Source organism: Manihot esculenta, chromosome 5 (assembly GCF_001659605.2).
Source record: "Manihot esculenta cultivar AM560-2 chromosome 5, M.esculenta_v8, whole genome shotgun sequence".
NCBI classification, from domain to species: Eukaryota; Viridiplantae; Streptophyta; class Magnoliopsida; order Malpighiales; family Euphorbiaceae; genus Manihot; species Manihot esculenta.
In genome coordinates this window covers 24,596,589-24,623,082 of record NC_035165.2, presented here as the reverse complement: position 1 = coordinate 24,623,082, position 26,494 = coordinate 24,596,589, and the positions used below count along the sequence as shown (strand labels likewise).

Here is a 26,494-nt window from a genome sequence, read left to right as displayed (position 1 = left end):
TTATAAAATAAAGTGGCGCATCTGACCTTCTATCAGGATCCATGTCTCTTCCCCCCCACCCCCACCCCTAAAAAAAGAGTGCACCATCCTGAAAGGATTGGTCTAAATATGGTGGTTGCACAGACTTGTTACTTTCAGCTTGAACTTCCACCCTCAATAACTTCCTGCTGAAAGATTTGTGACTGAGCCGGCAAATCAGATGAACTCCTACTTAGAACACCCTGTGGGTTAGGAGATGGCTTAACCATCATGATAGTTTGGTTGGGGGTAATTCCCTCCAATGGCATCTTTTGGAATGACTTTGTCAGCACATCAGGACTTGTTGCAATTGAAGATTGTATGCCTGAATCTGTAGGAATTCTACTAGAAATACGTGTCCATTTCATCCAATCATTAAGCCTCCTCACTTTGTCATTCTGAGTCCAAAATTTTATTCAAAATTTTACTCAACCAAATAGTTGAAAACGAAGCCCTTAAATTTTAATTACACATCGATCATAATGTAGAAAATGAATATTACCCTGCTTAATTCACATCAACTCAGAATTAATGGATAGAAATTGGTATAACACATCAAAAACAAATTGATTTAATATTATAGATAACCTAATAACAAATGGAAGTACCTGTACTTCTAGAAGAGTTGAAGTCCTCAAGGAATCCAAAATTAACTGGATGTCCTTAGTCATGCTCTTAACCTGTAAAAGCATAACCACAAAATAAACTTGGTTGCATGCACAACTATCAAGAATTATAAAGCATACAGTAACCAAGTATGGCATACACTTATCCGTTGGCTGGGATAGATTAGATCTAGTTCACCAATGAAACCCATCCAGACCCCAACTTCCCCTTTGAGAATAGAGGGTGTCCTAGCGCATGAAAGCCCTCTGGATTACAGGCTCCAGGACATATCAAATACTGCCTCCTTGCATTACCAAGAGACTGTTTCCTAGCTTAAACCCATAAATCTAGGCCCTAATGCAAAAACCTTACTGCTGCCTTGCATTATAAAGAGACTATTCCCTAGCCTGAACTTATAACTTCAGCCACAATGCAAAAAACCCTACTATTTCACCAATAATTCACCCTTGGGGAGTGTCCCTTTTATGGAGGAACTAAGAGAAAACAAAATGTAGTTACAAATAAACTACTGTTTTGATTGGTGAAAGCAGAACCAGCGTATGTATTATATTAACTTTAAATTTCACAGCAGTTTTGAGCATGAAGAATGTCCCCTTAATTCACCCTTAGAACCTGAAATTCGTTTGGGTCTGAAACTGCTACATCATTCTGATCAAGGATGGCTGTTACACCTCAAGTTTCATTTTCTAATGTTCCACAAGTTAATCAAAATATCTGATCCTGAAGATATAAAGCCAAAAATTCATAGATGCAGGCATGCAGAAACTAAAATAAAATTCTTACCTACTTCATGAACTTCAGTATTACATCATAATTTCCTGTTTCCTTTCATTTGGAAGGAACGGGGTGGATTAAGTATGTTACATGAAATTAATGGACATTTCCATATAAATATACAGCCAGTACTGCTTCCCTGAATGAAGGATCAACCTCTCTATAATAAGGGCAACAATAAAAGCCACATTAAATAGCCATCAAAATTCCATGAATATAAGCAACGTGAGACAGAATAGTCCATAACTCTATGCTCCATCCTGCTACTCTTTCTACCTTAAGCAACTAGGTTCACAAGCTAAAGTATATGCTCTTGCAAACAATATTCTGCAAAACTCTTTCTAGAATATGAAGTTTAAATTCTGAGATAGCTAAGCGTGATTCACAAAGCTTGAAAAGCTGTCCACGTAATTCAAAAGACCTAAAACCATAAGCCATCTCCTGGCCTCTTCTAGCATGTCAATGATCCTTCACTGAACCACCTTTCTTAATTTGAAAAGGTTGACCACAGAACCTAATATTTAATCCCATCAATCAAGAAGGAATCAGTAACACTCAAAAATTTTGGAAAAGAGGAGAGAGGAAAAACATCTTAAAGTCACTAAGTCAGCAAACAAAATTTATAGCACTAGATTACAGGACACTGACTGACCAACTTTTAGCCCTCCCCACTCCATTTTCCCCAAAACCACCTTCCCAGATATTTTCCAACATCCACCTATCTCCACCTCTATTTCCCCATACCTTGAAGAATTTTGTCCACCAATACTCCCGTTGTGGTCAAAACAAGTCATCTTCCCAGCCACCCTCATTTTAAGGTTCATTCAGATATCCAGTTTTCACTCAGCCAGATATTTGAATCCATCAGCCTTCTAGAAAGAAATCCCATTCTACTTTTTAAATAACCCCAAACAAAACAATACCTGATAGATAGAAATCAATGAGAGAGAGAGTAGAATCGCAGGCCAGCAAAGAAAAGTTTCTGACCTTTATGAAAATACCTCGACTTTCATGAAATCAACCTCTTTTCACAGTCTATATCATCAAAAACCAATGATCATTGAAAGAAACATCTAAGGGAGTGCCCATTGGACAAATTGCCATGATAAAGGAAAGGTTACTTCCACAAATCAAGGAGAAAGAGAGAGATAGAGAAAGGACATAATGGAGGTTGCTGAAAATTTTAAAAGGAAATTAACTTCTCAATCATAATATGTATAAGATCCTAAATTTATCTGATTTGCCACTTCAAGCAATAAAATCAGGAAGGATTATGCATCCAAATTGTACTTCAAGTCTTGACTTCATATGAACCTCAGAAGAGCACATGTTAAAAACCAACAAAATGAAAACTTTGAAAACTAATTGATTGTGGCTACAAATTTATAACACTACATCAGTGGCAAGGCAATACGTCAAAGCAAATGAAAATAATATCTGACCAGAGGATATGTGCCATCTTCAATTCAGATTCAAGGCTCAAATTTCACTTTAAGCTTGCAAGAAGTTTATGAATAATAACCTTATCAACTACAAAAAGGATGGAGTTTGAAGCAAAAAAGAACAACTGGGATATTAGAAGCATAATATAAGGTTGACCCAGAAACACATTTAAGCGCAAAGTAAAGCTATTTAACAACTGTTTGTGAGTAATACAACCATCTTAATCTTCTATGTTACTTCCAGAATATTGATTCTCAAAGTATGTTTTCCAAGAATTTGCTCTCATCTAATCTATTACGAGAATTTCATAATCAATTCAAGAATTACTAGTTCTCTTCCAAAGTACAACTAAGGTTTTTGTTTGCAATAGTTGAATAAATCTCAAGCCATCCAATTTGAAATTGCAACAACATGCAGAAAATCAATTAATGGTCTAGGTTGACCATTTATGCCACAAGATCAAATATCATTATTCTCAAACTCATTAATAAATTTCACATACTCGATTAAAGCCTGCTATTAAAGTAATTGGAACCCAGCCCTGATTGTCCATGTTTGACTTTAGAAATTCATCCCTAATTAAATTAGCATCACTGCAACAAACAAACAATAGTTGCAATAGGTGGTTAACTGTTCAACAGACAATAGGAAAATAATATATTTAATTTACTAATCATGACTGACGAAGGGTTGGGAATGTAATGATAATTATACATACCTGAAATAATATTCTATCTGATGGACTAACATAGCAGGCAAGGGAGGCTCATGAACGGGCACAATCATTGCAGGTGCCCGTGCATGTGTGATGAAAGGCATCCTAAAGGTCTCCAGTGGCAGCATAGGAGTATATACAAAATCTGAACATAGCAGATGAATTAATTCTAAATCCATATTAAAGTTATTAAATGGGGATGGTTGCTATCACCAGTAAACTGGTGGTTAAAAAATGAGATCAAAAGGAAAGAAAAAAAAAAATTATTTAGAATACAACTTATCTACCAATTTGCAAAGCTAGTTTTGTTTACCATTTTGTCAATCCCAAAACCACAGAGATTTAAAACGGGCATGTTCCAATTTAGAGAGTTTTGTGCCTTCTATTATCAAAATAATAAATAGGTTCATTAGGGAAAAAACTTACCGGAGAAACCCATGGGGTTTGCAAAAGGTCTCACGGGTTGGGGTGGAACAAATGAGGCAGCATTAGGTGTTGGAGGCCTAACAAAGCCCCTTGGAGATCTCTGTGGATGCACATGAGCATCTCCGATATTCCCATAATGCCCACGGTCTTGATCCCTCCTGCCCCCAGAATTGTTCCGGTATGGACCATCTCCCAGTGGTCCATAGTTGCCTCTTCGGAGGGAATGTCTGTGATAATTTACCACAGGTGGTTGAGGTCCAAAACCCCCGACTGGTCTAGCTTCCCAATTGTTGCCCCTGTATGGAGGCTCTCCAGGAGATTGATATGGCATTACTGGTACAAGATTACCATGGCCATCGGGAGATATTGCAAATATAGGAAATTGTGGTGGCAGGGGAGGATGAGTGAAGCTACTTTGCGAATGACCACCTCCAGAGCTACTGCCGCCACGGCCACCCCCACCCCGCCTCATGGACTTCTGTCTTGCTGGCATCGCATTCTCATGGTTTGATACAGAATTAGATTTTGCATTACTAGAAGCTTGATTGTGAGGCGAGTGAGGAACTGGATGTCCCTAAAAGTAAAACAGGCGTATACTTGAATTCATGGGTTTTAGGGACAGAGAAAGCTACCGTAAACGATCTTCCACAAAGAAGGATTTAGTGGATTCAGATAACGCAGTCCATGAATCAGCTCCCATCTACCCTCAGCTACAACATTATCCGCCGTGGGCAGCGGTGGAGAAATCGGCTTAAACAGGGGATCAATCAGAAATATTAGAATGCTGCTCCGTGGAAGAACTCATAAACTATGGTGATGATAAGGGATGAAATGCCGGAATTTTTCCGGCTTTCCGGTTAACCACCACGCAATACACGACAGACGGGACGAAATTTTCCTCCGATTTGTTCTGTTCAAACCAGCGCCACGCGAAGATCGAGATGAATTAAGACTTGGAGTCAGCAGTCATCGCCATAAGGGTTTCAGAGAGTAAAAAAGAAAATTAAAAAAAAAAAAAACAGCGTATTTTTAGAAATACAGTAAAATTATTATTGTAATTAAAATATAATTCACATTTTATAAAATTTTATACTTTATTTATAAATTTACATAAAATAATATTTTATTAATCACTTTATTGAAAATTAAAATAATTATTAAAAATAACATTGAATATGTGACTATAATGTTTTATATTACTATAATAAATAATAAATAAATAAAGAAATATAATAAAAATTATATTAATTTATTGTATTATTGAATTTACATAATTGCATTTTATGTGCTATTATTTTTATTAATATAATAATTTTTTAGAAGTTATTTAAAAGAATGCTGTATATATTTTTTTTATAAATTAAATTCGTAAATTTTATAAAGATTTATTGTTTTTTAGTATATATTTTAGCCGAAAGATGAACTTCCCTTGATAAAGAATGCATAGGTCCAAGAAGGGATCTAATAAAAAGGTTAAAGTTGCTCTCAGGGATTAAAAATATTAAATTTTATTTTTATTCAAAAAAAATTATTTCATTTGTACTTTAATTCTTGTAATTTATACATGTTAATAATTTTTATATAATGAGTTCTGGTTGAATTTCAAACTAACTTCAATATTAATATTAATAAGTTAATGTACACTCCATCGTTTTATAATTTTTATTTATTTTATTTTTTCATATATATTAAAATATATAATTTTTTAATTATATTTATTTTAATTACATTAAATTTTATTAAATATTAAAATTTGAGAAGTTGATTAGAAGTTGGAGACGTTGAAAGAACAACTGCTCATGGAGCTTGGAGCCAAAGATAATAGCGGTCCCTTGTTGCCAATCTCATCACCGTTCGTGAAACAGATCCAACAAGAAACCATACCAAAAAAGTTTATGACGTTGACCTTGGCAACATATGACGGGATGGGAAATCCCAGAGAGCATGTGCTAAATTACAAGACCTTTATGGAGCTACAGACTCACTCTAACGATCTAATGTATAAAGTCTTCCCAACAACCCTGACAGGACCAGCTCAGGCTTGGTTCATCAGCCTGGAGTCAGGAGCATCAGGAACTTTATCGACTTGGCCAATGTGTTCATCAACAGGTTTATTGCTGGGATCCTTATTGAAATAAAAGACAAGCTATTTGGAGACCGTTAGGTAGAGAAGAAATGAGTCCCTAAAGGATTATGTAGCCATGTTCAACTTGGAGGCCCTGCAGATACCAAAGCTGGATGAAGCAAGAGCAGTGGAGGCCATGCAGAAGGGCACGACCTCCCGAGAGTTCTTTGGGTCTTTATGCCGAAAGCCCTCTACTACCTTGTCAGAGCTGATGAAGAGAGCGAAGAAATATATAAGGCAAGATGATGCCTTAATCACCAGCCTGTTCACCCGGGATGACAAGGAGAGGGGAAGAGGTGTTGATGACACGAGGAGGGAAATGCCAGAAAGAAGGCAGGACAAAGGCTTAGAGGCGCTGAATAAGTATAGATGGGAGAGAAAAGAACAGCGACCTTACCAACTCATATTCCAGCAGAGGTCACGTCTTTGAGTGTATCAAGAGTCAAGGTGCTCTTGGCAGTCTAGAACAAGGACTATGTGCAGTGGCCTAAACCCCTAAAAAATTATCCGAAGAGAAAGGACTCGAACAAATATTTTCAATATCACAAAATGCATGGCCACGACACCAATGATTGTTACCAGTTGATAAATGAGATAGAAAGGCTGATCAAGAGATGCCATTTCAGGAACTTTGTGAAAAAACCATAGGGGCAAAGGCCACAGCAGGAAGAGATAGGAGAAAACAATAGGGGTATTATTGGTCGGCAGAGGTATAAAAGGAAGCCAGGGATTTCATAAAGAAATAAAACGCCTGCCAAAGGTTCGCTAACGCAATCAACATGCCAGCTAAGCCGCATGCGAGCATATCAAGCCCATGGTCATTATCATAAGGGGCAACCTAGGTGTAATTCTATTACATTAGTTGCAATGAAACATGTCTTTATATCTTGAGCTTGCTTGTCCACACCATGGAATCTACTCATTATTGGAGGCAACTCCACCATCACCACGGAAGCACGAGTCTTCACTTCTCCATCTTGTGGATCTCCATTTACAAAATTTAAAGAAAGCCTATACTATTACATTAAAATAAACGACATGCAGGCCGTATTTAAAAATTATATCCCATAAAAAGCAATCTCATAGGTTAACAAGGTCATACTATAAACCATGCCAAGACATCACATAATGTAACGCCCCGGAAATCCGGACCGCTACCGGCGCTAGGATTCAGGTCGGCTTAAGGCCGCCGGAACCCGTAGCAAGCCTACATACATCCTGTTTACCTGTTTAATCCCATACATGATCAACATCATACATAAAAATTAAAAACTTTTCTTTTTTCTTCATATACCAAACTCAACCTGTGCATGCACTGTATTCATCATATACATAAACATTAATCCCTCTGTAGGATTTCATCAAAGCCTCTATGGCAATATACATTCTGTGTTGAGTTGGTTCACATATACATCATAAAATAAGATCATGTACATACCAAGGGATTAACATAAACTATGGTCAAGCACAACTCTATCCTCAATAACATAGTTACATAAACATAACTGTTTCAAACTTTACATTACATTCTTATCATTTGTCATGTCCACATACTCTAGCTATTACATACATAGGACTTTTCTCTTCTTTTCTTCTCTATCAATCCCGTACCTGCAAACCTGGGGGTTAGGGGAGAGGGGTGAGCTAGATGCCCAGTGAGTAGAACTATATAAAAAAAATATTTAAAACATGTTATAATGGAATGCATCATTGCACAAACATTTCACATCATGGAAGGACCGACCCAAAAATCCCTCAGCTCCATGCCCGGCCCTATTATGGGCACCACAGGACTTCGTATTGCCCGGCCCTATTATGGGCACCACAGGACTTCGTATTGCCCGGCCCTATTATGGGCACCACAGGACTTCGTAAATCGGAGCTATTGCCCGGCCCTATTATGGGCACCACAGGACTTCGTACACAGGACTAGTGAGTCGTGCAATGTCCCTCCTCATCAACCACAATATAATAATGCAATGTAGCATATTCGTGATTCTAATGCAAACATCCTATATTATAGTCATGATGCATGAAACATGATAAAATATTCACTTTCTTAATTTAAAAGATTAAGTATAGTTCCACTCACCTCTGGCTGACTCTGTCAAACTCTCAGCAGCTGGCTCACTGCTGGGGTCCTTGGTTCCTCGGGTCCGAACCTACACAGGTGGACTCCAATGAGGGACCAAACACATATAAACATATCTCTAATATATCCCCCAAAACATCATGAAAACATCACAGAAAATATGCATGAAATGGCTGAACAGGGCACCTTCGGCGGCACCTTCGGCGGCCGAAAGTCCTGGACAGAGACGAAACTCAGCTAGGTTCGGCGGCACCTTCGGCGGCCGAAAGTGCCAGACAGAGACGAAAGTCTCTTTTCGGGGGCACCTTCGGCAGCCGAAAGCTGCCTTCACAAGAGGGGTTCGGCGGCCGAAACTCCCTTCGGCTGCCGAACCTGGTTTCTGCCAAACGGCAGAAACTTGGTTCAAATGAACCTCCTGCCTCCCAAAACCACAGATCATGCATATTTCTCAACCAAAACATACATACAAGTTCCTAGGGGTCTCAAACATGCATATACCCCATCTACAACACTTCATACACACACAATCAAGCTACATTGTTCATCAAAGCATCAAAACCATAAACTCATCAACAAACCTAAACATGCATCTCTACCCCACAGATCTTGCATAAAACTTGTTTAAAACATAATGTAAGCTAGAGATCGACTCTTACCTCTTGAAGATCGAGAGTGGAGGCGATCTAACTTGGAGTTGGGAGAGATTGAGCTCCTTGGGTCTCCAAGTTCAAAACTTGTTTCAAAAGCTTAAAAACTTCAAAGCAAGATGAAGACTTGTTAAAATCATGAAAGATCTAAAGGAAACACTCAAGATCGAGGGAGGAGCGGCGGAGACTCACCTTGGCCGACAATGGGAGAGAAAAAGCTCGCCCGTGCGGACCAAGGGGACCCTTTTATAGTGGCTGGCCAGGCCACATTCGGGGGCCGAATGTGCCTCCGTATCCATGCAATGTTCGGCGGCCGAACATAAGGTTCGGCGGCCGAACCTGCACTTCCCTTTCTTAGACTTTCGGGGGCCTAACGTGCCTCCCAAAGTCCATGCATGTTCGGCGGCCGAAAGTGAGTTTCGGCGGCCGAACCTGAGTTTTTCCTTAAAGAATTTTCATGCAAAAACTTATTTAAAATCATACTTAAAACATTAAAAACATGAAAACATTTTATAAAAACATGCTTTTACCCTTCTAGAGGTTTCCGACACCCAAATTCCACCGGACGGTAGGAATTCCGGTACCGGAGTCTAGCCGGGTATTACATTCTCCCCCCCTTAAGAACATTCGTCCCCGAATGTTCCTCAACTAGCACAAGCATAGCAAAACAACATAACATACATATAAAACACATAGAGACTAACCTTAAAAGAGATGGGGATATTGCTGGAGCATGGACTCCCGTGTCTCCCAGGTACATTCTTCCATATTGTGATGGTTCCAAAGGACTTTCACCATCGGGATTTCCTTGTTCCTTAGCTTTCTGATCTGAGTGTCTAGAATCCGCACTGGCTGTTCAACATAAGTGAGATCCTCTTGGATCTCCACATCAGGCTCACTAAGAACCTTGCCCGGATCTGACACGAACTTCCTCAACATGGAAACATGGAAAACCGGATGGATTCTCTCCATAGAAGCAGGCAAGTCCAGCTTGTACGATACATTCCCAACTTTTTGCAAGACCTCAAAGGGCCCGATGTACCGTGGAGCTAACTTACCTTTCTTTCCGAACCGAACCACCCCTTTCATTGGAGACACCTTGAGCAATACTAGATCCCCCTCCTGAAACTCTACCTGTCTCCTGCGGATGTCTGTATAACTCTTCTGCCTGCTTGTGGCAGTCTTTATCCTTTCTCTGATCATGGGCACCACTCTGCTGGTGATCTCTACAAGCTCAGGCCCTGCTAAGGACCTCTCTCCAACCTCTTCCCAGCAAACAGGTGACCTGCACTTCCTTCCATACAAAGCTTCATATGGAGCCATCCCGATGCTAGCATGATAGCTGTTATTGTAGGCGAACTCCACCAAGGGTAGATGTTGCCTCCAAGAACCGCCAAAATCTAGCACACACATCCTGAGCATATCCTCTATTGTCTGGATGGTCCTCTCTGACTGTCCATCAGTCTGGGGGTGGAAGGCAGTACTGAAATCCAGCCTGGTACCCATAGCATTCTGCAGACTCCGCCAAAACCTGGAGGTGAACTGGGGCCCTCTATCTGATACTATAGACACTGGGACCCCATGCAGCCTGACAACCTCGTCAACATACACCTGCGCTAACTTATCCACAGAGTAATTGCTCCTAACAGGGATGAAGTGAGCAGATTTGGTGAGTCTGTCCACGATCACCCATATGGAGTCTAGTCTGTTGGATGTTGCCGGTAACCCCACTACAAAATCCATAGCGATATTCTCCCATTTCCACTCTGGAATCGGCAGTGGGTTAAGCATTCCAGCCGGCTTCTGATGTTCCAGCTTCACCCTCTGACATATTTCGCAGGCTGACACGAACTGTGCCACTTCCCTCTTCATAGCTGGCCACCAATACACTCTCTTCAGATCTTGATACATCTTGGTGGCTCCAGGGTGAACACTGTATCTTGCATTATGAGCCTCTCTCATAATGTCTCCTTTTAGCCCGATGTCATCTGGTACACATAGTCTGTTCCCATAGCGGAGGATCCCCTTATTGTCGAACCTGAACTCACTGTTTTTGCCTGACTGAACAGTCCTGGCAATCTTTACTAACTCTGGGTCCTCATGCTGTTTCTGAGCCACCTGCTCCAGAAACACGGGTGTTACTTTCATCTGTGCAATCAAAGCACCTGTACCAGACAACTCCATCAGTAGACCCTCATTGATGAGTTCATAAAATTCCTTCACCACCGGTCTCCTCTCTGCCGTGATGTGGGATAGACTGCCAAGTGATTTCCGGCTTAAGGCATCAGCTACTACATTAGCCTTACCCGGATGGTACTGGATCTTGCAATCATAGTCACTCAACAGTTCTACCCATCTCCTCTGCCTCGAGTTCAGCTCTCTCTGGTTCAAGATGTGCTGCAGGCTCTTATGGTCTGTGAAGATCTCACATTTTATCCCATAGAGGTAATGCCTCCACATCTTGAGGGCAAAGATAACTGCTGCCATTTCCAGGTCATGTGTGGGGTAATTCAACTCATGCCTCTTCAGCTGTCTAGAGGCATAAGCGATCACCCTACCATTCTGCATCAACACACAACCCAGGCCTACTCTGGATGCATCACAGAACACTGTGAAATCCTCATTGCTGTTTGGCAGAGCTAACACTGGTGCTGAAGTCAACCTCTTCTTGAGCTCTTCAAAGCTTTCCTCACATTGGTCGGTCCACTCGAACCTCTGATTCTTTCTGGTTAATCTGGTTAAAGGAGCTGCAATCTTAGAGAAGTCCTGAACGAACCTCCTGTAGTAGCCAGCCAAACCCAAGAAGCTTCTGATCTCTGTCACTGAGGTGGGTCTTGGCCAGTTAGTCACAGCTTCAACCTTCTTGGGGTCCACTTCTATCCCATTCTCTGACACTATATGCCCCAAGAATGATATGCTCCTTAACCAGAACTCACACTTGGAGAACTTGGCATACAAGCCATGTTCCCTCAAGGTCTGTAATACAATCCTCAGATGCTGGGCATGCTCCTCTGCATTCCTGGAATACACTAGGATATCATCTATAAAGACAATAACGAAGTGATCCAGGTATGGTCTGAATATTCTGTTCATGAGGTCCATGAATGCTGCAGGGGCGTTGGTCAACCCGAACGGCATTACAAGGAACTCATAGTGCCCATATCTGGTCCTGAAAGCTGTCTTCGGTATGTCTTCTTCCCTTATCCTCAACTGATGGTACCCTGATCTCAGATCTATCTTGGAGAAACAACCCGCTCCTGCTAGCTGGTCGAATAGATCGTCGATCCTTGGCAGTGGGTACTTGTTCTTGGTAGTGACCTTGTTCAACTGCCTGTAGTCGATACAAAGTCTGAGGGATCCATCCTTCTTTCTCACAAAAAGCACTGGAGCACCCCAAGGTGAGGTACTCGGTCGGATGAAGCCCTTATCTACCAGATCTTGCAACTGCTCTTTCAGTTCTTTCAATTCTGCTGGTGCCATCCTGTAGGGAGGGATAGAGATCGGTCTAGTTCCAGGCATCAGTTCAATCTCGAACTCTATCTCCCTAGCAGGTGGTAGTCCTGGAAGCTCTTCTGGAAAGACATCCAGAAATTCTCTGACAACTGGCACTGAGGCTGGCTCCCTGACCTGACTATCTAGCTCTCTCACGTGAGCTACATACCCCTGACATCCTTTCCTAAGCAGTCTACGAGCCTGTAGGGCCGATATCAGACCTCTAGGCGTACCCCTCTTGTCTCCTCTGAAGACAACCTCTGACCCGTTCTGATCTCTGAGCCTGACTACCTTGTCCCTGCAGTCCAAGGTAGCACCATGGGTAGATAGCCAATCCATCCCTAGAATGACGTCAAAATCTGTCAAGTCTAGAACCACAAGGTCGGCGGAAAGGCATCTTCCCTCAACGAACACTGGACAATACCGGCAGACTGACTCTGCCACTGTCGGGTCACACTTGGGTCCACTGACCCATAGGGGACACTCTAATCCAGAGACCATCAACCCTAACCTCTCAACTGCCCTCGGAGCGATGAAAGAATGGGATGCACCCGGATCCATTAATGCATACACATCAAAACACCCAATGATGAGATTACCTGACACCACGGTGTTGGATGTGTTCGCCTCCTGCTGAGTCATTGTGAAGATCCTGGCTGGAGCTGATGGACCTTCACCTCGGGAACCAGAAGAAGAGGCTGCCCCTCTCCCTCTACCTCTGCCACTGCCCTGTGTTGTGGCTGGAGTTGCTGGTTGTGCCACACTACCTGAAGCTGTCTGTTGGGGCTGGCCCATGAAAGGTGCTCTAGGACAATCCCGAGCTATGTGTCCCTCCTGGCCACATCTGAAACATGCATTGGTCCCCCATCGACACGCTCCCTTGTGTGGCCTCCCACACCTTTGGCATTCTGCACCATCTGAGCCTGAACTCGAGCCACCGCCAAAACCCAAACCGGATTTCAGCTTATTCCAGAACTTATTCTTCTTGGGCTTCTTAGTGCTATTCCATCTCTTACTACCTGAACTCTGAGTAGAGGGTCCTGGCCCTCCTCTGCCTGGGGTCTTAACCCCAGAAGACTGGGTCACCGACTGCTTCACTGACCCCTCAACTATGGCACTGGCCTCCATTCTTCGAGCCATATCTACCACCGTGTGAAAACTTTCCCTCTCAGCTGATTGAATCAATGAGGAGTACCTGGACTGTAATTTCATAACATATCTCCTGGCCTTCTTCACATCTGTATCTAGAGCTTGCCCTGAGAAGGGTAATAGCTCCAGAAATTTATCTGTGTACTCCTCTATGCTCATGTCTTCTGTCTGTCTCAGTTGCTCAAACTCAATCATCTTTAGCTCTCTGGAGCTATCTGGAAATGCCCATCCAGCAAACTCATTAGCAAATTCCTCCCATGTCATACTGTCTAGTCTCGGGTCTACATAGCACTTGAACCATTCCCTTGCCTTCTTGCACTTCAGAGTGAACCCTGCCATCTCAATGGCTCTTCTATCATCTGCCCCTAGCTCATCAGTGATCATCTTCACTGCCCTCAGGTATTCAAAGGGATCATCTCCTGATTTGTATTTAGGAGCATCCAGCTTAAGGTAAGCTGTCATCTTCACCTTACTCCCACTGGCTGAGCTAGGTCTAGGAGGTTGAGTAACTGGGGTACTGGTTCTGTAGGTGGTGGAGGTGGGGGTGCAGCATTCCCCGAGGTGGGGTTTGCTGGGTGAGGATGGAAGGATGAGGGTGGATAGGCTGGATACTGTGGGTACGGTGGATAGAAAGGTGGATAAGGCATGTGAGTAGGGTAGGGATTAAAGCTGGAGTAATCCGACGTACTTCCCATCGGATACCCGGGACTCTGTGCATAGGGTGGGTAATAGGGTGGAAAACCATACCCCGAGGCCTGAGTGCCTCCTTGTGACTCCCCTGTCCCTTCTTCTGACATGCCAATATCCAGATTCCCATCCCTTCTCTGATCTTCTTCCATAACCTCCCTCACATCTGAAGAACTTCCTCCTCTTTCTGTCCCCCTTCTGCTAGTATCAAAAGACCTTCTAGGGTCCCTTGATACTCTTTCTCTGTTTGTTCTGCATGACATTGCCCTAGGCAATGTGGGAGGACGGGCGCTCGTGCCCTCATCCTCTGGTGGGACTCCTGTCAATCGTGCAGATCGACGAGTTCCTCTCATTCTGTTCTCTGAAAAACAGCACATAACTCGCAAGCATTAGCATCATATGGTTCATGTGGAGACACATGAACCTACATCACATACATGGCAAACATAGCATATCATTTATGCGCATGCATATTGTCATGGCATATCACATCATCATAGCAAGACAGGACCCTACATCCTATCCTAGTGGACATGACCTTTCCTATTGTGCTTGACCTTCTATAACCTCTATGAGCCCGACACTGTAGGTCCGACCATATGAACCTAGGGCTCTGATACCACTCTGTAACGCCCCGGAAATCCGGACCGCTACCGGCGCTAGGATTCAGGTCGGCTTAAGGCCGCCGGAACCCGTAGCAAGCCTACATACATCCTGTTTACCTGTTTAATCCCATACATGATCAACATCATACATAAAAATTAAAAACTTTTCTTTTTTCTTCATATACCAAACTCAACCTGTGCATGCACTGTATTCATCATATACATAAACATTAATCCCTCTGTAGGATTTCATCAAAGCCTCTATGGCAATATACATTCTGTGTTGAGTTGGTTCACATATACATCATAAAATAAGATCATGTACATACCAAGGGATTAACATAAACTATGGTCAAGCACAACTCTATCCTCAATAACATAGTTACATAAACATAACTGTTTCAAACTTTACATTACATTCTTATCATTTGTCATGTCCACATACTCTAGCTATTACATACATAGGACTTTTCTCTTCTTTTCTTCTCTATCAATCCCGTACCTGCAAACCTGGGGGTTAGGGGAGAGGGGTGAGCTAGATGCCCAGTGAGTAGAACTATATAAAAAAAATATTTAAAACATGTTATAATGGAATGCATCATTGCACAAACATTTCACATCATGGAAGGACCGACCCAAAAATCCCTCAGCTCCATGCCCGGCCCTATTATGGGCACCACAGGACTTCGTATTGCCCGGCCCTATTATGGGCACCACAGGACTTCGTATTGCCCGGCCCTATTATGGGCACCACAGGACTTCGTAAATCGGAGCTATTGCCCGGCCCTATTATGGGCACCACAGGACTTCGTACACAGGACTAGTGAGTCGTGCAATGTCCCTCCTCATCAACCACAATATAATAATGCAATGTAGCATATTCGTGATTCTAATGCAAACATCCTATATTATAGTCATGATGCATGAAACATGATAAAATATTCACTTTCTTAATTTAAAAGATTAAGTATAGTTCCACTCACCTCTGGCTGACTCTGTCAAACTCTCAGCAGCTGGCTCACTGCTGGGGTCCTTGGTTCCTCGGGTCCGAACCTACACAGGTGGACTCCAATGAGGGACCAAACACATATAAACATATCTCTAATATATCCCCCAAAACATCATGAAAACATCACAGAAAATATGCATGAAATGGCTGAACAGGGCACCTTCGGCGGCACCTTCGGCGGCCGAAAGTCCTGGACAGAGACGAAACTCAGCTAGGTTCGGCGGCACCTTCGGCGGCCGAAAGTGCCAGACAGAGACGAAAGTCTCTTTTCGGGGGCACCTTCGGCAGCCGAAAGCTGCCTTCACAAGAGGGGTTCGGCGGCCGAAACTCCCTTCGGCTGCCGAACCTGGTTTCTGCCAAACGGCAGAAACTTGGTTCAAATGAACCTCCTGCCTCCCAAAACCACAGATCATGCATATTTCTCAACCAAAACATACATACAAGTTCCTAGGGGTCTCAAACATGCATATACCCCATCTACAACACTTCATACACACACAATCAAGCTACATTGTTCATCAAAGCATCAAAACCATAAACTCATCAACAAACCTAAACATGCATCTCTACCCCACAGATCTTGCATAAAACTTGTTTAAAACATAATGTAAGCTAGAGATCGACTCTTACCTCTTGAAGATCGAGAGTGGAGGCGATCTAACTTGGAGTTGGGAGAGATTGAGCTCCTTGGGTCTCCAAGTTCAAAACTTGTTTCAAAAGCTTAAAAACTTCAAAGCAAGATGAAGACTTGTTAAAATCATGAAAGATCTAAAGGAAACACTCAAGATCGAGGGAGGAGCGGCGGAGACTCACCTTGGCCGACAATGGGAGAGAAAAAGCTCGCCCGTGCGGACCAAGGGGACCCTTTTATAGTGGCTGGCCAGGCCACATTCGGGGGCCGAATGTGCCTCCGTATCCATGCAATGTTCGGCGGCCGAACATAAGGTTCGGCGGCCGAACCTGCACTTCCCTTTCTTAGACTTTCGGGGGCCTAACGTGCCTCCCAAAGTCCATGCATGTTCGGCGGCCGAAAGTGAGTTTCGGCGGCCGAACCTGAGTTTTTCCTTAAAGAATTTTCATGCAAAAACTTATTTAAAATCATACTTAAAACATTAAAAACATGAAAACATTTTATAAAAACATGCTTTTACCCTTCTAGAGGTTTCCGACACCCAAATTCCACCGGACGGTAGGAATTCCGGTACCGGAGTCTAGCCGGGTATTACACATAATCACAACACATTTCATACAAACATGTTATAAACTTATTAGCTTATAGTTTATTTTGTTGCGGGAACGATATCTAAGCTAAACAGAACCATTAATCGCATTAACAATGATCCGCCTAAATTTCCTTATTATGCATATCAGTTAGATTGATTTTACTGATCTTATCAGTAATTGTTTGATCATATCAAACTATCATTGACTATACAGAAAACGATACCATCGTTTATTAATCATATTAACAAACAACAGTAATGCATATGTGTGTGTATACTTTGTGAAAATGATTTTCACATAAAATCTACATATATCATGGATTCATATCACATATAAATTGGGAAAATTACTTTTTAGTCCCTAAGGTCTAACGTAATTAACACTTTTGTCCTTCTATTTTGAGGACCCAACACTTAAGTCCCTCACTTTCTCCTCCGTCCAAATTCGTAGTCCTTCTGACTGTGTGGTTGTCTAAACCGGTCAAAAATAACCTTTTCAGTTATCAATAATATTACTACTGCAGATAGTGGTGAAAGGATCGAATCCACAGGGAATTGAAAACTTACTTATCTTCCTTGTCAAGACCAAGAGAATTAACTGAAAACAAAGAAATTGAAAGCAAAATAAAAATAAAGTGCAATAAAAGTAAAAATGGGGGTTTTGAGATTGATTAAACTGATCTAATGCTGAAAGCAATAAAAGAAAGCGAATAATAAAATAAAGAGATTTCAATAATGAGAAAGATCTAGTTAAAGAATTGAATCCACTTCAGTTGTTGGGATTGATCATTGACACTTAGTTTCTCTTGATAGATTCAATAGATTAGTTATGGAGATAGAAGACGCTTCTCACCACCATGTCTCTCCTTAATCATAAACCAATTAAGGAACGTCCTCTAATTAATCACTAATCAACAAGTTGCCAAGGAATGTCCTTGGGCCTTAGGCATCAAAACAACTGTCAATTGCATTAAGAAACAGAGAGATCTAATCCTAGCTACCCAAACGCATGGTGATATTGCTAGATTATGCAACTTCCTTAGCTTTTACACCAAGTGTTCTTGTGTTTGAACAATCCAAGTGATTACGGACTCAAAATTATTCAAACTAACAATATATTACCTTGCAATCAAGAATCAAGTGGCCACATTGATCATAATAACAAAGCAATAATAGAATCAAGCATGAAATTGCATAAATATTGAATAACCAAAAGATAAACAACTTATGTTCAGATCTCACAATCCATAAAACAACCAAAGTATCACCTAATCTTCAACTAGAATAAAAGGTTTCAGCCACTCATGGCTGAACCAAAACCAAAAACAAGAAAGGAAGTAGGAGAGATGGTGCCACTTGCAATCCCGTATGTGTGTCCAAGGGAGAGTAGAAAAAGTATGGGGAGGCTCCTTATGTGTCTTTTTATAGTTGAAAGTGTTGCCCTAGGTCCTTACTTGCTACCCAAGTTGTTAAGTTGCTGCCCAATAGCAGCCCATGCCGCCCATATCTTGCACATTAATGAGGTGGAGCCTCCTTTTGAATTTTGAATTTTGAATGTGCAAGACTTGAGGTAGCATGTGTGACTTCTTTGGCTTCTTTAACAAGCTGAATTTGAATTTCAAATTTGAATGTGCATCCTCTAAAGATTTAGCTTCTTCAATAAGGAAAATGATTCTTGAAGATCTTGAATTTTAAACTGCTCTGCAGACTGCACTTTCCTTATTTGCCACTTTCCTTATTTAGCACTTTCCTGAATGAGCTGAATCTTGATTTTGAATTTTGAGTTCTCTTAAGGATTTGAAATTTGAATTTCAAATTACTTTCCTTATTTGGATCTTTTCAAGTTCAATTTGGGATGTTTGCTCTCATTTGCTCCATTTTGGGCAGTTTTAGGGGCATTTTCACCAAATTGTCTCTTTACATCATTTTCTGCAGAATAAGATTAAAATCACAAAATTAGGTAGAGAAAGTGTAAATTAACATCAATAATATCATGATAATATGGTCTAAATTATGCTCTATCAAATACCCCCACACCTAGCCTTTTGCTTGTCCTCAAGCAAATAAACATAGTCAAACGAGATTTCTTTGCTACTTGATCCTTTATTTCCACTTAAGCTCTTACTCTAGATACTTACTTTGAATCATTACAGTGAAGAATGTATGCATCAAGGTTACTCACCTTCTTTCCTTGTCTCCCTTTACCTACCATGGCTAGTATATGTTTTTCTCAAGAGAGAGATTACACATGCACTTATCATTTGTTCAATTAAGACTCTTTCTAGCTTTCAGAGTGATTTGCCCTTACCTTGAAGTACTTTATTCAGTTTTTTGCACTTAAATCTTGCTTGAAAAAGTCACCAACCTTTTGATGTGAAAGTATATATTTTCAGTTGGTCACCTGTCCAAGTGGCTACTAGCTCTGTTCATAGTCTTTCAACCATTGGAACAGTTTTCAGTACATGAAGTCTAAGCCTTTGCCGAATTTCCTATCTCATTGGATTTGGAAAATCAACACCAATTACTAAAACAAGTCATATTAAGTTTATTCACACATCTTTTCAATCCATTATCTCTAATGAGTAACATATATTTTTCACCATGGCAAGCTCAAAGATTCAATTCAAAAGGTAATTCCCAAAAATGAATATAACTCACTGTAATTAATTCAACTTAAGTTTAAAGAGTAATCACATCAATGGGGTCATGGAAAGAAAGCTCATCCAACATAGTCTATGAGTTTGAGTAGAGCAAACCAAAACAGAAAAAAGAAAAAAAAACTGTGGCTAAATGTGTGTGTTATTGAAAGTAAAAATAACAAAAATGAAAAAAAAATTAAACTGTGGCTATTCAAACTAAAACTAAGACTTTATCACCAACCTCGAATTATTTTCTTGAAATCTGACTGTCATGGGAGGCTTTGGTTTTGGCTTTGTAGTTCCAAGAAGTCTCATATGCATCTCGTCTTATCTCTTCCAGCTCTTGCAATTGCAATTTGCGATGGTGGCCGGCTTCCATGAGATCCATGTTGCAACTCTTGACTGCCCAGTAAGCCTTGTGTTCAAGCTCAACTGGAAGGTGACAGGCTTTCCCATAGACCAATCTGTAAGGAGACATACCTATAAGAGTCTTGTGGGCTGTTCTGTATACCCATAAAGCATCTTCCAAACGTGCACTCCAGTCTTTTCTATTGGGAGACACTGTTTTTTCTAGGATGGCCTTGATTTCTCTGTTAGACTTCAGCTTGCCCATTTGTCTGAGGGTGGTAGGTTGTGGATGTTCTATGTATGACATTGTGCTTTCTGAGAAGGCTTTCCACTACCTTGTTGCAAAAGTGAGTCCCTCTATCACTGATGATTGCCTTAGGTACTCCATGTCTGGCAAAGATGTGGGTCATCACAAAGTCCACTACTGCTTTTGCATCATCAAATTTGGTTGCTCTAGCTTCTACCCATTTGGATACATAATCTACTGCAAGGATGATGTAAGTGTATCCAAAGGATGGTGGGAATGGCCCCATGAAGTATATGCCCCACACATCAAATACCTCACAGACCATGATGGGATTCTGTGGCATTTGATTTCTGTTGCTCAGATTTCCAGTTTGTTGGCACCGAGCACATGATCTGCAAAATAAAAAGGCATCTCGAAAAATAGTGGGCCAAAACATGCCACTTTCAAGTATTTTATGAGCTGTCTTTCTTGGGCCAAAGTGTCCACCACAACTATATGAATGGCAGAATGTGAGTACTGAAGCTATCTCTTGATCTGGAATGCATCTCCTTATCATTTGATCAGAATAATGTTTCCACAAATATGGCTCATCCCAAACATAGTATTTTGCATCTTTCTTTATTTTATCTTTTGTGTGCTTGGGCATATCAGAAGGTAAGTTACCTGTGGCTAGGTAGTTCATCATGTCTGCATACCATGGTTCATCAGTTTGGGCATGAAAGATCTGTTCATAAAAGCCATTCTCAATTTCTTCAGATTCGGATAGGTGCTGCAAGAGTGGCTCCTGTTTAAGCAAACAAGTGGGTGTCTGCATTGGTTGTCTGGCTGAACTAGTTTCAGCTTCTTCCTTCTGTGCAAGGCCTGTCTGCGTTGGAGAGCTGAAAGAGCCGACTTGTGATTCTGACTGAAGTGGTGCCTCGGCTTCCTGCGATCCAAGCTGAAGAGTGCCTTTCATTTCCTGTTCTCCTTGCATTTGGATGCAACTCACCTGTTGAATGTTGCAGACTGTTTCTTTCAGTTCTGACTCTTTCTGGTTCTCATTCTTGCAAAGGTCATTGTTTAGCATATCATCATTATTCAAATAAAAAATTTTCTGACTCAAACAATCAATGTTATCTAAACCATAAATAGGGGACATATCATGGGGATATTTCATAGCATCATAAACATTAAATTTAATCACTTCCCCTTCAAACTCCATGGTGAGAGTGCCATCATGCACATCTATCTTAGTTCTGGCTGTGCTTAAGAAAAGATGTCCAAGTAGGATGTCTGAAGTAGTGTTACCATTGTCTTCCTTTGTATCAATCACATAAAAGTCTGCTGGAAAGACAAGTTCATCTACTTGTACTATAACATCTTCTATAACTCCTTTTGGATACACCACATATCTGTCAGCCAACTGAATCACTACTCTTGTGTCTTTTAGTGCACCTGCATTCAAAGAATTATAAATAGCAAGAGGCATAACATTAATGGATGCACCTAGATCACACATAGCTTTCTTTATCTCAACATTGCCAATTTTGCAAGAAATAGCAAACATTCCCTTGTCTTTGCATTTGGTTGGAAGTTTTCTTGTTATCACAGCAGTAACAACCTCACCTACACTTACTTTTTCTCTCTCAGCAAGCTTCCTTCTGTTGATACACAGTTCTTTCAGAAATTTTGCGTACCTGGGAATCTGTTTCACAGCATCTAGTTGAGGTATGTTGATTTCCACTTTCCTGAAGGTCTCAAGGATCTCTTTTTCTTCTTTTTCTTTTTGTGTCCTTTCAAATATTTTTGGAAAATGGTGGAATTTTGAAACTTACCTGTTGATTTGCATTTGGCTGTTGAACCGGTTTGGACTGCTCTTTTGGCTTTGAGAGGTGGTGCGCCGGTTGGTCTTCTGAAACACTTTGTTCTTATGCCCTTGGCTTTTCTTCATCAGATTTGGCATCTTGGAGCTCTTTTCCACTTCTTAATGTGATAGCACTCACATTCTGTCTAGGATTAGTTTCAGTTTGGGAAGGTAGCTTACCTTGGGATTCAAACTTGCTCATGGATATGGCCATCTGTCCCACCTGTTGTTGGAGAGTTTGCACAGAGTTTGCCAAAGTTTCTATCATCTTCTCAAGGTGCTGGTTGGGACTTGGAGGTGCTGGTTGGGCTTGATTTCTTTGATAATTCTAATAGCTCTGGTTGTTGTTAGCCCTTCTATAGCTGAAATTGGGATGGTCTCTCCAACTTGGATTGTAGGTGTTAGAATAGGGATCATGTCTCACCTGGCTATTGTATCCTCCAATGGTATTCACTTTCTGGCTATCTTTTTGAAGTGTAGGACATTGATCAGTTGGGTGTCCTACATATGCACAAATCCCACACGGCCTAGGTGGCTGAAGTGTTTGAGCCTGTTGAGCTTGACCTATGACAAAATTTTTCATAACAGAGGTCAGCTTAGAAATCTGAGAGGAAAGAGTAGATGTACTTACCTCATTTGCTTCTCTCTGCAGTTGCTTTTCTTCCCCATATTGCCTAGATGAGGTTGCAAGTGTTGAGATCAACTCTCTCATCTCCCTAGGTGTCTTATCTGCAATGGAATCTCCACATGCCACATCAATAAATCTCCTTTCAGTTGGTAGCAAACCTCCATAGAAGAATTCTATGAGTGACTTGTCTGAGATATCATGTTGAGGACAACCTGTACACAATCTTTTGGACCTTTCCCAATAGTCATATAAATCCTCAGATTGTTTTTGCCTAATACAACTGATCTCTCTTCTTATGCCAATGGCTTTAGAAGTTGGGAAGTATTTGTTTAGAAAGGCTATTACCATATCATCCCATGAAGTGATAGATCCAGGTGGTAAATAAAATAACCAATCCTTAGCATAATCATCAAGCGAAAAAGGAAAAGCTCTCAATTTAACATGTTCTTCAGTTATGCCTTGCGGCCTCATGGATGAACAAACAATGTTAAATTCTTTTAAGTGCTTATGTGAATTTTCATTCTTTAAACCTCTAAACTTAGGGAGTAGATGAATCAAACCTGTTTTTAGTTCAAAGGGAATTGTTAGAGGTGGATAAGTGATGCAAAGAGGTGCTTGATCACCTATAGGGGTTGCCAACTCTCTCATGGTTCTTTCTCTTGGCATTGGGGCCCTCATGGCTGGATTTTCTTGTATTAATTCATCATGGACAACATGTCTAGCATGGGCAGCAGGTTGTGCCATGTGTTCAGCCATCTCAGCGGCTTGATGGTGCAATTCAGATGATTCAGAAGGTGGATCTGTGATGGGATGCTCTTCCTGCGCAGATTCAGCTTTAGTTGTCTCCCAAAGCCGAGTTGCTTGCTTTCCTAATCTCCTGATTGTGCGCTCAATTTCTGGATCATAAGGAAGAGTCTCCTTGTGTCCAGATCTAGTCATGAAAGAAAAATAAATCAGTTAAATCAATTATCCGGCAACGGTGCCAATTTTTGACTGTGCGGTTGTCGAAACCGGTCAAAAATAACATTTTCAGTTATCAACAATATTACTCTGTAGATAGTGGTGAAAGGATCGAATTCACAGGGAATTAAAAACTTACCTATCTTCCTTGTCAAGATCAAGAGAATTAACTGAAAGCAAAGAAATTGAAAGCAAAATAAAAATAAAGTGCAATAAAAGTAAAAATGGGGGTTTTGAGATTGATTGAACTGATCTAATACTGAAAACAATAAAAGAAAGCGAATAATAAAATAAAGAGATTTCAATAATGAGAAAGATTTAGTTGAAGAATTGGATCCACTTCAGTTGTTGGGATTGATCATTGACCCTTAGTTTCTCTTGATAGATTCAATAGATTAGTTATGGAGATAGAAGATGTAATACCCGGCTAGACTCCGGTATCGGAATCCCTACCGTCCGGTGGGATCTCGGATGTCGGAGACCTCTAGAAGGGTAAAACTATGATTTTATGAAATGTTTTCATGTATTTCATGTTTTTAAGTAAGAAATTAAATGAGTTTTTGCATGAAAAATCTTTGGAGGAAAACCCAGGTTCGGCCGCCGAACTCCGAAGTTCGGCCGCCGAACATACATGCTTTCGGAGGGACTTTAGGCGCCCGAAAGTTTTGAGTGAGGGAAATGCAGGTTCGGCCGCCGAACTCCAAGTTCGGCCGCCGAACCTTGCATGCATGCGGAGGCACTTTCGGCCCCCGAACGTGGCCTGGCCAGCCACCTATAAAAGGGGCACTTAGCCGAAATGGGAGAGTTTTCTCCCATTTTCAGCCACAGCAAGCTTCCGACCTCCCTCTCCCAAATCTTGTGTTTTTCCTTCAATCCCCACCATTTTCTTTGAGTTTTAAGGTTCCACAAAGGTTTTTGAGTGTTTTTAAGCAAGTTTGGAGCTTGGAAGTCTTGGAGCTAAATCCCTCCATTTTCCGAGCTAGGGTCGTTCTTCCTCTCGATCTTCAAGAGGTAAGCTTCGATCTATGCTTCTTTTATGTTTTATGAAAGTTTTATGCAAGTTGATGGGGTAGAATGCATGTTTAGGCTTGTTGTTAGGTTTATGGGTTTATGCTGCGATTTGAACAATGTATGTTGGAAATGTGTTGTTTGAAGTGTTGTAGTTGGGGTATATTATAGTTTGAGACCCCTAGGTGTGATGTATGATGAGTATGCATGTGTAGAAACAAGTTTATGCATGTTTTGAGGCGTTTTGGAGGCTGTGGACACAAGGGAGCCGAGTTTCTGCCCTTCGGCAGAAACTCAGGTTCGGCCGCCGAAGTAACTTTCGGCCGCCGAACCCCCTTATGGAGGCAGTTTTGGCTGCCGAAGCCTGCCCCCGAAACTCAAGTTTCGCCTCTGTCTGGGAGGTTCGGCCGCCGAAAGTGCCGCCGAACCTGCCTGACTTTCGGCTGCAGAGGGACTTTCGGCCGCCGAACCTGCCGCCGAAAGTGCCCTGTTCAGCCATTTCTTGCATGTTTTCATGTGATGTTTTCAGGATGTTTTAGGGGGTTTTTGGGGAGTATTTTAGAGTCATGTTCATGTATGTTTGGTGCCTCATTTGAGTCCACCTGTGTAGGTTCGGACCCGAGGAACCGAGACCCCCGGTTGTGAGATAGTCGTTCAGAGTTCGTTGCTAAAGCTTCAGTTACCAAGTGAGTGGAACAACCCCTTAAGCTTTAAAGTAAATGAATAAATGAATGAATCATAAAGCATTGCCCATGCATCATTATGCCATGAGATATATTAGGTTGTTTACATCAGAATTCACGAATATGTTGCATTGCATACTTTGTTGTTGATGTGGATGAATGTTGAATGATCCATTAGCCCTTGTATGTCATGATAGCCTATGTGAGTCCAGGTGTGCCTGCTACGGCTCTACGCCCCTGGCACTATGACTGATTATGGAAGTCCGGGTGTGCCTGCTACGGCTCTACGCCCCCGGCATGTATAAGTAAGAAAGATAGGGGCTAAATGGTGACAAGTTCATCCTTGTTGTGAAATGTTTGTGTTATGGCGCATACATGAAAGCATGAACAAGAAAAAGAAAGAAAAAGTTAAATGAATAATAATATACCTAAAAATGGAGGAATTAAAACAAATGTTTTTAGTTTCTGCTCACTGGGCTCTAGTAGCTCACCCCACTCCCTTTATTCCCAGAGTTGCAGGTACAGGATAGATCAAGAAGTCGGCTAGAGTGAAGTCAAGTCATGTATGTTGTAATAGATAGTAGTGGACATGAACATGATGTAATGAGTATTTATGACCATGTAATGTAATGAATGATTTGATGATGTATTGAGGATTATAGTAGTGCTTGACCTAGAGGTGTGTGAATCCCCACTATGTACAGAGTGTTTAATGAGTAATGATGTTAATGACCATGATTATCCAAGCTGATATGTATGATGATGATACCCCATTGGAGTATTTGATGAGGACTCCAGTGTGGGGTTTATGTATGATTTTGTGCATGCACAGGTTTCGCTTGGATAAGAGAAAAGAAAAATTTTTACAGATCATGTATATGTTGTTATGTATGGGATTCCACAGGTTTACAGGAGGTATGTAGGCTTGCTACGGGTCCCGGCGGCCTTAAGCCGATCTGGATCCTAGCGCCGGTAACGGGTCGGTTTTCCGAGTCGTTACAGAGTGGTATCAGAGTCCTAGGTTCATATGATCGGACCTAGAGTGTCGGGCTCATAGATGTTCTAGAAGGTCAAGCACACTAGGAAAATCATGTCCACTAGGATAG

General features: G+C 41.4%; 1 protein-coding gene across 1 annotated transcript in view; it reads right to left on the bottom strand.

Moving 5' to 3' along the window:
- Positions 1–26,494, bottom strand: part of LOC110615716 — a 44,628-nt gene that overhangs the window by 6,621 nt on the left and 11,513 nt on the right. The window contains exons 2-10 of the mRNA XM_043956804.1: positions 23,452–23,668; positions 22,290–22,332; positions 21,612–21,700; positions 20,962–21,308; positions 4,643–4,787; positions 4,004–4,577; positions 3,581–3,722; positions 3,365–3,455; positions 627–698 (exon numbers count right to left, since the gene is read on the bottom strand). Coding sequence (XP_043812739.1) covers positions 627–698; positions 3,365–3,455; positions 3,581–3,722; positions 4,004–4,577; positions 4,643–4,787; positions 20,962–21,308; positions 21,612–21,700; positions 22,290–22,332; positions 23,452–23,668 — 1,720 coding nt within the window. The remainder of the gene's footprint in view (positions 1–626; positions 699–3,364; positions 3,456–3,580; positions 3,723–4,003; positions 4,578–4,642; positions 4,788–20,961; positions 21,309–21,611; positions 21,701–22,289; positions 22,333–23,451; positions 23,669–26,494) is intronic.